The 13,088-nt window shown below is 44.3% G+C and overlaps 1 protein-coding gene across 1 annotated transcript; it reads right to left on the bottom strand.

Annotated features, from left to right (window-relative positions):
* Positions 1–2,201: 2,201 nt before the first annotated feature.
* LOC127296414 (uncharacterized) lies at positions 2,202–4,201 on the bottom strand. The gene is made up of 2 exons (XM_051326480.2): positions 3,641–4,201; positions 2,202–3,559 (listed from the first exon to the last, which is right to left on the bottom strand). The coding sequence occupies exons 1-2, from the start codon at positions 3,680–3,682 to the stop codon at positions 2,306–2,308; spliced, it is 1,296 nt and encodes a 431-aa protein (XP_051182440.1). The 5' UTR covers positions 3,683–4,201; the 3' UTR covers positions 2,202–2,305.
* Between the last annotated feature and the right edge of the window lie 8,887 nt (positions 4,202–13,088).

Genomic DNA, 13,088 nt, shown 5'->3' with positions numbered 1-13,088 from the left:
TGAAGTATTTCAGGGCAACTAATACTGAAGTTTTAGAGGATATTTCAGTTTAGTAAAAAGGAGATTGGAATTTAAGTTTTTAGTAAGGCAAAAAAAACTGCAGTTAAGGAGAATACTTCGGTTTCAAAACCGCAATGTTCATTAGGCCCAAACACTTCAAATTATTTGATACTTTGGTAATTTTAGAAACGAAGTATTCGCTAAAAACTTCAAAAATATTTTTCTGCCAGATGGGGGCCTAATGCATTCTTATTGCTCAATTTTGTTAGAAACACATGATTCATATGGCCCTACTAATTCTCGGGTAAGGGCATATCTATAATTTTGTATAAGATGTCAATTTTATGTACTCCACATCATCTGCAGAAAGAAAAATATTTTATATAATAGACCGTGTATTCGGTGAATCTTTTCCAAAGAATGGTTGCATATACATAAAAATATGTGACGAGGCAAATTAACTAAGTTAGCCCATGATTAAAAGATGATGGTAAGGTACGTCTATCTTTGGTTCAAGAAATCGTCTCTTAGTTAAGAGAGTTGAGTCTTTCTCTCTCTCTCTCTCTATGTACCACATGAGGTATCATCTAATCATCATATGTGTTCTAATTAGGTGGTGGTGGTGCTCCTAATGGTCGGTTCTAACATTTGATGGGATGCGCCACTCTGTTATTTTGCTTGTCACAATGTTCGCCTTGGTGTTTTTCATTTTTAGCTCTTTTTCGCTCTCTCTCTTTGCCTTTCTCCCGAAAATGTGGAAAAATATCGGAGCATCCTAAATTTTGGAAACTACTCTAACTTTACCACTATCCTGGCTTTAAAAAAGCTAAACCACACATTCACACAAGTTGTCATAAAAAAGACATTTAAACTATACGCAGCTTCAAGTTTCAAAATATGTGTCACATCACTCACCTATTATGATATTATGTAGAAAAAATGGTACTCTATTCTTCATTTTGCCAACACAAATTTATGCTCATATTCTTTCTGAAAAGTCTACAATAAACAACTACCCAAAGGAAATCTTTATCACCTACCTACAGGTGTAAACGGATAATATAATTTTCGAGCCAAGTTCGTTTTTCAATCTGTTTTGGAGAATTCATATCCGCTTTGAAAAAATCCGACGGATAAGGATATCCGATTCTGAACTGACACTACGGTATAGGTATGGTATGCCTTATAGCACCCGGATACCCGTATCTGAAAATTATTTAGGATTATTCGATAGCTTTTACCTGAAAATTAGATTTTCATCCGAAACATCAAGGCTAATAGAACATGTATAGTAGTTAGTGAGTTCCCGAGTTTATCCGTTAAACAGCTCACTTACATAATCACTTTATCAAATGTAAGTGTTTTGTTGAACTCTTTTTGTCAATACTTTTTTGTTGTATGGTTTGCCAATTTACTTATACGCTCTTATATCCGTTTTATTTTGCTTCCGCTCCAAGTTCGCTCCGTTTTCTTTTTGAACCCGTAACTGGTTATCATCCGATCCGCTTCGAATTTGTTAAAATCCCGTTCAAATATGTTAAGAAAATACTTACGACATAGAATATGGTAACAATAAAATCAAATCCGATCTGTTTACATCCCTATGATCATCCTACTCCCTTATTGCACAGTAGGGGTCCTATTAGGGCATGTACAATGGTTATATCTTAGCATTGCCACCTAAGATAATTGATGACGTGAGGAGAGGGAAATAGAAAAAAGAGGATTGTCTTCTCTTAACTAGGAGCTACTCTAACAACAATGTCTCTCACCACTTATTTAGAAATGTCTAATTATCAGAGATAAGATTAAAAATAACCTATTATACATCGTGTTTTCTTATTATATATAAATTACATGTTAGAATTAAGATAAGATAGTCTTACCAACCATTATTCATGCCCTTATCACCCTACTTGCTGGTTGCACAGTAGTATTGGAGACTAGCGATCGAAGGCCCTATGTCATGTGAATTGGAGTTGTTCCCGATGAAGAAGAACCCGCACGAGCGGTTAAGATCGTTGGAAGATCCGATCAACCATTTCACCATTTCCAATCGGGCACGCGCGGCTGCCGCCATGACGAGGAAGCGTCCATCGATCACCTCACGTCGACCTCTTGTCCCACTCGTATTGCAACAGCAACTGCTGCTCGAAAACAATAAACCAGATTCACTCACAGGAGCGAAATGTACAAAACTATTCAAGATTGAACTCACCCCCATATTCACAAATCGATCAAATGCAACAAGTTCTGTTTTTTTACCACACAAATAAAATCCACCGTTGTATCTTTTTTTTTTTAACTATAGTACCCTGCTGCTCTTGCAGTTCTTCACTGCATCCGTAACACCGCCGTTCAGATCGCTACAGGCGCTCCCCAGCCCCACACCGCCATTGGCGCTGCTCCCGCCATCTCTGTGGCTGCCAGTGCGGCCGTTGTTGTAGAAGCACACGACCTTGCACTTGACCACGCCGGCGCCGGCGACGTACACGTGGAACCCCGGCGCCACCATCATCTTGACGCTCACCGGCTCGAGCCGCCCGGCGCGGGCCGCCGCGGCGTCCTCCATGAACCGCGAGTCGAAGCGCGCGCCGCGGTCGACGCGCACGACGGGGAGGGGCGGGTGCACGGACCGCGCCAGGAGGCGCACCCCCCACACGCCCTTGGCGGCCAGGAAGAAGGCCTGCAGCAGCGGCTCCGGCCAGGGCCGCGCGCGCGCCCAGCCGAGCGACGACACCACCTCGCTCATCTTGGCGTCGCAGAACCGGCTGAGCCCCTCGCTGTAGTGCTTGGTGCCGCGCACGAGCACCTCCTCCCAGGTGAGCGCCGCCACGGCGTGGTAGGCCGCCAGGTTGGCCTCGCACCGCCCCGCCGGGTCCGCGGTGTGCACGTCGCCGTCGGTGTCGAGCTCGAAGTCGGCGTGGAAGGCGCGGTTCAGGTAGCTCTCGAGGCTGGGCCCCGGGCTGGCGGCGCTTCGAAGGTGGGTTGAGAGCGCGCGCGTGAGGCTCCGCACCGTGGCGCGCGCCGTGGAGACGGCGCGCAGGAAGGCGTCGACGGGGAAGGCGGCGGCCGCGGCGGGAGTGGGCAGCACGCGCGCCTCGAGCCGCGCCAGCTTCAGCTCCAGCTCGGCCAGCGAGTGCCGCAGCCGCGCCGTCTCCTCCACCGCGTCGTCCCGCGTCCGCGTGGCCGCGTCCAGCCGCCGCGAGAGGTCGGCGGCGGCCAGGCGCCACTGCTCGCCGCCGTCCGAGGCCGAGGTCGCCGTCGTCGACGGCGACGAGCGCGGGGTGGAGCGCCGGGTGAGGGACACGAAGAGCGAGCGGATGACGGCCCCCGGCGACGCCGGCGCCACGGCGCGCTGCTTGAAGCGGCAGTCGGAGCAGGACACCGCCGCGACGTACCCCGCCGTGTCGGCCGCGCCGCCCTCGCTCCGGCCGCGCCGCGGCGTCTTCTTGCCGCCGGCGCCGTGGCCGTGCAGGGGCGTCGCGGCGTGCGCGTACTTCTGGTCCACCTTCTCCGAGGCCGTCGTCGTGGCGTGCTGCTGCTTCGTGTCGGACACCTGCGCATGCATTGCGGCTCGGGAGTAAGCAAGCGGCGGCGAGTTCAGAGAAGAGAGACGCATCGGAAGTGACTCAATTACCGCGGAGGTGAAGGTTGGGGAAGGGGACGGAGACGACACCATTGCTACGGAATCGAGCTCCCTCTGCGCCGCCGCTAGTGATCCACGACGAACGACGACCTTTTGGTTGGGATTAGCGGTGGTCGGAGACTAGTGCTACCTCGGGTACCTTTTGCCTTGCGATGGTGGCGGCTGGCGAGGCGATAGTGCTGCGGCGAGAGCAGTGCGGTGTTGGTTGCCTGCCGCTGTACGTGTGACGACGTCTTTTTTCGCAGTCTACTTCACGGGGACGAGAGGCAGGGGCAGGACGAGACGACGCGCGACATGAATGCCGGTCAGTTTGGGTCGTTGGTGCGTTTAATGCCCCGCTCTGGACCATCGTCGTCTCTCTCCCGTCTTCCCTCTCGAGATTTTTCTCTTTCTGCTCTCAGATTTCCATTTGTGACCTTGCCAAGAGACTTCATCCCCCTTGCTCTCCGGAGCCAGAGAAAGGCTTTGCGCGGCCATGCCGCATTTGTCAGCTTCTCCCGCAACCGCGATAGTCCGTCGTGCTCCGGAGATCACCTCGAGGCAGAAGGAAGTTAAGAAAAAGGTTTATGGCCAAATGAACCAGAACTAATTCATGTCGTATAGCTGGGGGACTTTTATTTCTTAATTTTCTTTACTCTTTTTTGGTTGTGTGTATTCGTACTGCTATTAGGGTGGAACGTTATTGCAGAGGCTGGATGTAATTAGTATTTTTTAATATTAATATAGTTTCTTTGTCTAAAAAATAACTCCCACTGACTAAGATGGTCCACATGTCATAACTGTCCTCTACATCCGAACATGCACCATCGATCACGATGAAAATGGCGCACGGGCATGCTCATCTACCTCATTTTCTATTCCCCTCCGCCTCCTCCAAATCTCGGCCATGTTAACAAAGGGAACATGTGTGTGCTCCGCCTCATTTTCGTGCGCCGTCTCGCAGCGATCATCCTAGAGCTCAACGAGGTGGTGCGCCTGGACATCGTAAGGGGAGCCAGGGGACCCGTGGACCGGATGGCCAGTCTAGGCTCGTCTACCCCATGGGTGGTGCAAGGTGGTCCGCCTTGGCGCTATAGGGGATGGCGCAAGGGCGGTCCCCTTGGCAGGGAAGTGGCATATGCGGCACTACTCCTTACCCTCCTTGTATCCTGCGTCATCTTCAACGGAGCGGTGGCGGCCGTCACCAAACGCAGGGACGGGGCTAGGGGGTGCCAGCTGGGGACATTGTCCCCCTATGCTGGAAATTTTGCTAAAATATCCACCAAAATATATGTGCATTGCTCCCTAAATATTTGAATATTTGCTTATCTAGCCCCTTGATGCGTGTAGTTGACACGTCCGTTGGGAACCCCAAGAGAAAGGTGTGATGCGCACAGCGGCAAGTTTCCCTCAGTAAGAAACCAAGGTTTAATCGAACCAGTAGGAGTCAAGAAGCACGTTGAAGGTTGATGGCGGCGGGATGTAGTGCGGCGCAACACCAGAGATTCCGGCGCCAACGTGGAACCTGCACAACACAACCAAAGTACTTTGCCCCAACGAAACAGTGAGGTTGTCAATCTCACAAACTTCTTTGTAACAAAGGATTAGATGTATAGTGTGGATGATGATTGTTTGCGTAAAAACGAGAACAAGATTGCAAAAGAGATTGTATTTCAGTATAGATAATTGGACCGGGGTCCACAGTTCACTAGAGGTGTCTCTCCCATAAGATAAACAGCATGTTGGGTGAACAAATTACAGTTGGGCAATTGACAAATAGAGAGGGCATGACCATGCACATACATATTATGATGAGTATTGTGAGATTTAATTGGGCATTACGACAAAGTACATAGACCGCTATCCAGCATGCATCTATGCCTAAAAAGTCCACCTTCAGGTTATCATCCGAACCCCCTCCAGTATTAAGTTGCTAACAACAGACAATTGCATTCAGTATAGCGCGTAATGTAAGCAGTGACTACATCCTTGAACATAGCACCAATGTTTTATCCCTAGTGGCAACAAAGACATCCATAACCGTAGAGGTTCTTGTCACCCCTCCAGTTCACGGAGACATGAACCCACTATCGAGCATAAATACTCCCTCTTGGAGTTACTAGCATCAACTTGGCTGAGCATCTACTAATAACGGAGAGCATGCAAGATCATAAACAACACATAGACATAACTTTGATAATCAACATAACAAGTATTCTCTATTCATCGGATCCCAACAAACGCAACATATAGAATTACAGATAGATGATCTTGATCATGTTAGGCAGCTCACAAGATCCGACAATGAAGCACAATGGGGAGAAGACAACCATCTAGCTACGACTATGGACCCATAGTCCAGTGGGTAGACTACTCACACATCACTCCGGAGGCGACCATGGCGAGCGTAGAGTCCTCCGGAGATGAATCCCCTCTCCGGCGAGGTGCCGGAGGCGATCTCCTGAATCCCCGAGATGGGATTGGTGGCGGCGGCGTCTCGGTGGAGGTTTTCCGTATCGTGGCTCTCGGTCTTGGGGGTTTCGCGACGAAGGCTTTAAGTAGGCGGAAGGGCAAGTCGGAGGCGGCACGAGGGCCCACACCATAGGGCCGCGCGGCCGGGCGAGGGCCGCGCCGCCCTAGGGTTTGGCCACCTCGTGGCCCCACTTCGTCTCCTCTTCGGTCTTCTGGAAGCTTCGTGGCAAAATAGGACCACTGGCGTTGATTTCGTCCAATTCCGAGAATATTTCGTTACTAGGATTTCTGAAACCAAAAACAGCAGAAAACGACAAGCGGCACTTCGGCATCTTGTTAATAGGTTAGTTCCAGAAAATGCACGAATATGACATAAAGTGTGCATAAAACATGTAGATAACATCAATAATGTGGCATGGAACATAAGAAATTATCGATACGTTGGAGACGTATCAGCATCCCCAAGCTTAGTTCTGCTCGTCCCGAGCAGGTAAAACGATAACAAAGATAATTTCTGGAGTGACATGCCATCATAACCTTGATCATACTATTTGTAAAGCATATGTAGTGAATGCAGCGATCAAAACAATGTATATGACATGAGTAAACAAGTGAATCATATAGCAAAGACTTTTCATGAATAGCACTTCAAGACAAGCATCAATAAGTCTTGCATAAGAGTTGACTCATAAAGCAATAATTCAAAGTAAAGGCATTGAAGCAACACAAAGGAAGATTAAGTTTCAGCGGTTGCTTTCAACTTGTAACATGTATATCTCATGGATATTGTCAACATAGAGTAATATAATAAGTGCAATATGCAAGTATGTAGGAATCAATGCACAGTTCACACAAGTGTTTGCTTCTTGAGGTAGAGAGAGATAGGTGAACTGACTCAACAATGAAAGTAAAAGAATGGTCCTCCATAGAGGAAAAGCATCGATTGCTATATTTGTGCTAGAGCTTTGATTTTGAAAATATGAAACAATTTTGTCAACGGTAGTAATAAAGCATATGTATCATGTAAATTATATCTTACAAGTTGCAAGCCTCATGCATAGTATACTAATAGTGCCCGCACCTTGTCCTAATTAGCTTGGACTACCGGATCATCGCAATGCACATGTTTTAACCAAGTGTCACAAAGGGGTACCTCTATGCCGTCTGTACAAAGGTCTAAGGAGAAAGCTCGCATTGGATTTCTCGCTATTGATTATTCTCAACTTAGACATCCATACCGGGACAACATAGACAACAGATAATGGACTCCTCTTTTATGCATAAGCATGTAACAACAATTAATAATTTTCTCATATGAGATTGAGGATATATGTCCAAAACTGAAACTTCCACCATGGATCATGGCTTTAGTTAGCGGCCCAATGTTCTTCTCTAACAATATGCATGCTTAACCATAAGGTGGTAGATCGCTCTTACTTCAGACAAGACGAACATGCATAGCAACTCACATGATATTCAACAAAGAATAGTTGATGGCGTCCCCAGAAACATGGTTATCGCACAACAAGCAACTTAATAAGAGATAAAGTGCATAAGTACATATTCAATACCACAATAGTTTTTAAGCTATTTGTCCCATGAGCTATATATTGCAAAGGTGAATGATGGAATTTTAAAGGTAGCACTCAAGCAATTTACTTTGGAATGGCGGAGAAATACCATGTAGTAGGTAGGTATGGTGGACACAAATGGCATAGTGGTTGGCTCAAGTATTTTGGATGCATGAGAAGTATTCCCTCTCGATACAAGGTTTAGGCTAGCAAGGTTTATTTGAAACAAACACAAGGATGAACCGGTGCAGCACAACTCACATAAAAGACATATTGTAAACATTATAAGAATCTACATCGTCTTCCTTGTTGTTCAAAACTCAATACTAGAAATTATCTATACCTTAGAGAGACCAAATATGCAAACCAAATTTAGCATGCTCTATGTATTTCTTCATTAATGGGTGCAAAGTATATGATGCAAGAGCTTAAACATGAGCACAACAATTGCCAAGTATCACATTACCCAAGACATTTATAGCAATTACTACATGTATCATTTTCCAATTCCAACCATATAACAATTTAACGAAGAAGAAACTTCGCCATGAATACTATGAGTAGAAACTAAGGACATACTTGTCCATATGCTACAGCGGAGCGTGTCTCTCTCCCATAAAGTGAATGCTAGGATCCATTTTATTCAAACAAAACAAAAACAAAAACAAACCGACGCTCCAAGAAAAGCACATAAGATGTGATGGAATAAAAATATAGTTTCAGGGGAGGAACCTGATAATGTTGTCGATGAAGAAGGGGATGCCTTGGGCATCCCCAAGCTTAGACGCTTGAGTCTTCTTAGAATATGCAGGGGTGAACCACCGGGGCATCCCCAAGCTTAGAGCTTTCACTCTCCTTGATCATGTTGCATCATACTCCTCTCTTGATCCTTGAAAACTTCCTCCACACCAAACTCGAAACAACTCATTAGAGGGTTAGTGCACAATAAAAATTAACATGTTCAGAGGTGACATAATCATTCTTAACACTTCTGGACATTGCATAAAGCTACTGGACATTAATGGATCAAAGAAATTCATCCAACATAGCAAAAGAGGCAATGCGAAATAAAAGGCAGAATCTGTCAAAACAGAACAGTTCGTATTGACGAATTTTACAATGGCACCAGACTTGCTCAAATGAAAATGCCCAAATTGAATGAAAGTTGCGTACATATCTAAGGATCACACACGTAAATTGGCATAATTTTCTGAGTTACCTACAGAGAATTTTGCCCAGATTCGTGACAGCAAAGAAATCTGTAACTGCGCAGTAATCCAAATCTAGTATGAACTTTTCTATCAACGACTTTACTTGGCACAACAAAACACTAAACTAAGATAAGGAGAGGTTGCTACAGTAGTAAACAACTTCCAAGACACAAAATAAAAACAAAGTACTGTAGGTAAAAACATGGGTTGTCTCCCATAAGCGCTTTTCTTTAACGCCTTTCAGCTAGGCGCAGAAAGTGTGTATCAAGTATTATCAAGAGATGAAGCATCAACATCATAATTTGTTCTAATAATAGAATCAAAAGGTAACTTCATTCTCTTTTTAGGGAAGTGTTTCATACCTTTCTTGAGAGGAAATTGATATTTTATATTACCTTCCTTCATATCAATAGTAGCACCAACGGTTCGAAGAAAAGGTCTTCCCAATATGATGGGACAAGATGCATTGCATTCAATATCCAAGACAACAAAATCAACGGGGACAAGGTTATTGTTAACGGTAATGCGAACATTATCAACTTTCCCCAAAGGTTTCTTTGTAGAATGATCAGCAAGATTAACATCCAAATAACAATTTTTCAGCGGTGGCAAGTCAAGCATATTATAAATTTTCTTAGGCATAACGGAAATACTTGCACCAAGATCACATAAAGTATTACAATCAAAATCTTTAACCTTTATCTTAATGATGGGCTCCCAACCATCCTCTAGCTTTCTAGGAATAGAGGCTTCGCGGTCTAGTTTCTCTTCTCTAGCTTTTATGAGAGCATTTGTAATATGTTGCGTGAAAGCCAAATTTATAGCACTAGCATTAGGACTTTTAGCAAGTTTTTGCAAGAACTTTATAACTTCAGAGATGTTGCAATCATCAAAATTCAAACCATTATAATCGAAATCAATGGGATCATCATCCCCAATGTTGGAAAAAATTTCAGCAGTTTTATCACAGGCAGTTTTAGCAGTTTTAGCAGTTTCAGGCAGTTTCTCGCGCTTTGCATTAGAAGTGGAAACATTGCTAACACCAATTATTTTATTATTAATAGTAGGAGGTGCAGCAACATGTGTAGCATTAGCATTACTAGTGGTGGTAATAGTCCAAACTTTAGCTACATTCTTCTCTTTAGCTAGTTTTTCATTTTCTTCTCTATCCCACCTAGCACGCAGTTCAGCCATTAATCTTATATTCTCATTAATTCTAACTTGGATGGCATTTGCTGTAGTAACAATTTTATTATGATGATTCTCATTAGGCATAACTTTCGATTTCAAAAGATCAACATCAGCAGCAAGACTATCGACTTTAGAAGCAAGTATATCAATTTTATTGAGTTTTTCCTCAACAGATTTGTTAAAGGCAGTTTGTGTACTAATAAATTCTTTAAGCATAGCTTCAAGTCCAGGGGGTGAATTCCTATTATTGTTGTAAGAATTCCCATAAGAATTAGCATAACCGTTACCATTATTATAAGGATATGGCCTATAGTTGTTACTAGAATTGTTCCGGTAAGCATTGTTGTTGAAATTATTATTTTTAATGAAGTTTACATCAACATGTTCTTCTTGTGCAACCAATGAAGCTAACGGAACATTATTAGGATCAACATTAGTCCTATCATTCACAAGCATAGACATAATAGCATCAATCTTATCACTCAAGGAAGAGGTTTCTTCGACAGAATTTACCTTCTTACCTTGTAGAGCTCTTTCCATGTGTCATTCAGAGTAGTTGATCATCATATTATCAAGAAGCTTTGTTGCTTAACCAAGAGTGATGGACATAAAGGTACCTCCAGCAGCTGAATCCAATAAATTCCGCGAAGAAAAATTTAGTCCTGCATAGAAGGTTTGGATGATCATCCAAGTAGTCAGTCCATGTGTTGGGCAATTTTTAACCAAAGATTTCATTCTTTCCCAAGCTTGAGCAACATGTTCAGTATCTAATTGTTTAAAATTCATTATGCTACTCCTCAAAGATATAATTTTAGCAGGGGGATAATATCTACCAATAAAAGCATCCTTGCATTTAGTCCATGAATCAATACTATTCTTAGGCAGAGATAGCAACCAATCTTTAGCTCTTCCTCTTAATGAGAAAGGGAACAATTTTAATTTTATAATGTCACCATCTACATCCTTATACTTTTGCATTTCACATAATTCAACAAAATTATTGAGATGGGCAGCAGCATCATCAGAACTAACACCAGAAAATTGCTCTCGCATAACAAGATTCAGTAAAGCAGGTTTAATTTCAAAGAATTATGCTGTAGTAGCAGGTGGAGCAATAGGCGTGCATAAGAAATCATTATTATTTGTGGTTGTGAAGTCACACAACTTAGTATTTTCAGCGGTGGCCATTTTAGCAACAGTAAATAAAGCAAACTAGATAAAGTAAATGCAAGTAACTAATTTTTTTTGTGTTTTTGATATAGCAAACAAGATAGCAAATAAAGTAAAACTAGCAACTAATTTTTTTGTATTTTGATTTAGTGCAGCAAACAAAGTAGTAAATAAAACAAAGCAAGACAAAAACAAAGTAAAGAGATTGGGAAGTGGAGACTCCCCTTGCAGCGTGTCTTGATCTCCCCGGCAACGGCGCCAGAAATTTGCTTGATGCGTGTAGTTGACACGTCCGTTGGGAACCCCAAGAGGAAGGTGTGATGCGCACAGCGGCAAGTTTCCCTCAGTAAGAAACCAAGGTTTAATCGAACCAGTAGGAGTCAAGAAGCACGTTGAAGGTTGATGGCGGCGGGATGTAGTGCGGCGCAACACCAGAGATTCCGGCGCCAACGTGGAACCTGCACAACACAACCAAAGTACTTTGCCCCAACGAAACAGTGAGGTTGTCAATCTCACCGGCTTGCTGTAACAAAGGATTAGATGTATAGTGTGGATGATGATTGTTTGCAGAAAACAGTAGAACAGTATTGCAGTAGATTGTATTTCAGTATAGAGAATTGGACCGGGGTCCACAGTTCACTAGAGGTGTCTCTCCCATAAGATAAACAGCATGTTGGGTGAACAAATTACAGTTGGGCAATTGACAAATAGAGAGGGCATGACCATGCACATACATATTATGATGAGTATTGTGAGATTTAATTGGGCATTACGACAAAGTACATAGACCGCTATCCAGCATGCATCTATGCCTAAAAAGTCCACCTTCAGGTTATCATCCGAACCCCCTCCAGTATTAAGTTGCTAACAACAGACAATTGCATTAAGTATTGCGCGTAATGTAATCAGTGACTACATCCTTGAACATAGCACCAATGTTTTATCCCTAGTGGCAACATCACATCCATAACCTTAGAGGTTCTTGTCACCCCTCCAGATTCACGGAGACATGAACCCACTATCGAGCATAAATACTCCCTCTTGGAGTTACTAGCATCAACTTGGCCAGAGCATCTACTAATAACGGAGAGCATGCAAGATCATAAACAACACATAGACATAACTTTGATAATCAACATAACAAGTATTCTCTATTCATCGGATCCCAACAAACGCAACATATAGAATTACAGATAGATGATCTTGATCATGTTAGGCAGCTCACAAGATCCGACAATGAAGCACAATGGGGAGAAGACAACCATCTAGCTACAGCTATGGACCCATAGTCCAGGGGTAGACTACTCACACATCACTCCGGAGGCGACCATGGCGGCGTAGAGTCCTCCGGGAGATGAATCCCCTCTCCCGGCGAGTGCGGAGGCGATCTCTGAATCCCCGAGATGGGATTGGCGGCGGCGGCGTCTCGATGGGTTTTCCGTATCGTGGCTCTCGATGCGGGGTTTCGCGACGGAGGCTTTAAGTAGGCGGAAGGGCAAGTCGGGGAGGCGGCACGAGGCCCACACCATAGGGCCGCGCGGCCAGGGCAGGGGGCCGCGCCGCCCTAGGGTTTGGCCACCTCGTGGCCCCACTTCGTCTCCTCTTCGGTCTTACGGAAGCTTCGTGGCAAAATAGGACCCCAGGCGTTGATTTCGTCCAATTCCGAGAATATTTCGTTACTAGGATTTCTGAAACCAAAAACAGCAGAAAACAAGCGACACTTCGGCATCTTGTTAATAGGTTAGTTCCAGAAAATGCACGAATATGACATAAAGTGTGCATAAAACATGTAGATAACATCAATAATGTGGCATGGAACATAAGAAATTATCGATACGTTGGAGA

The sequence above is a fragment of the Lolium perenne genome, chromosome 4 (genome assembly GCF_019359855.2).
Source record: "Lolium perenne isolate Kyuss_39 chromosome 4, Kyuss_2.0, whole genome shotgun sequence".
In the NCBI taxonomy this organism is placed as follows: domain Eukaryota; kingdom Viridiplantae; phylum Streptophyta; class Magnoliopsida; order Poales; family Poaceae; genus Lolium; species Lolium perenne.
This window is presented reverse-complemented; position numbering and strand designations above follow the sequence as displayed.

Excerpts from the sequence above, each read along its gene's own strand:
- LOC127296414 (XM_051326480.2), bottom strand. The coding sequence starts at position 3,682 with ATGGTGTCGTCTCCGTCCCCTTCCCCAACCTTCACCTCCGCG. Across the intron at positions 3,560-3,640 it reads CCCCAACCTTCACCTCCGCG|GTGTCCGACACGAAGCAGCA; the intron begins GTAATTGAGTCA and ends ATGCATGCGCAG.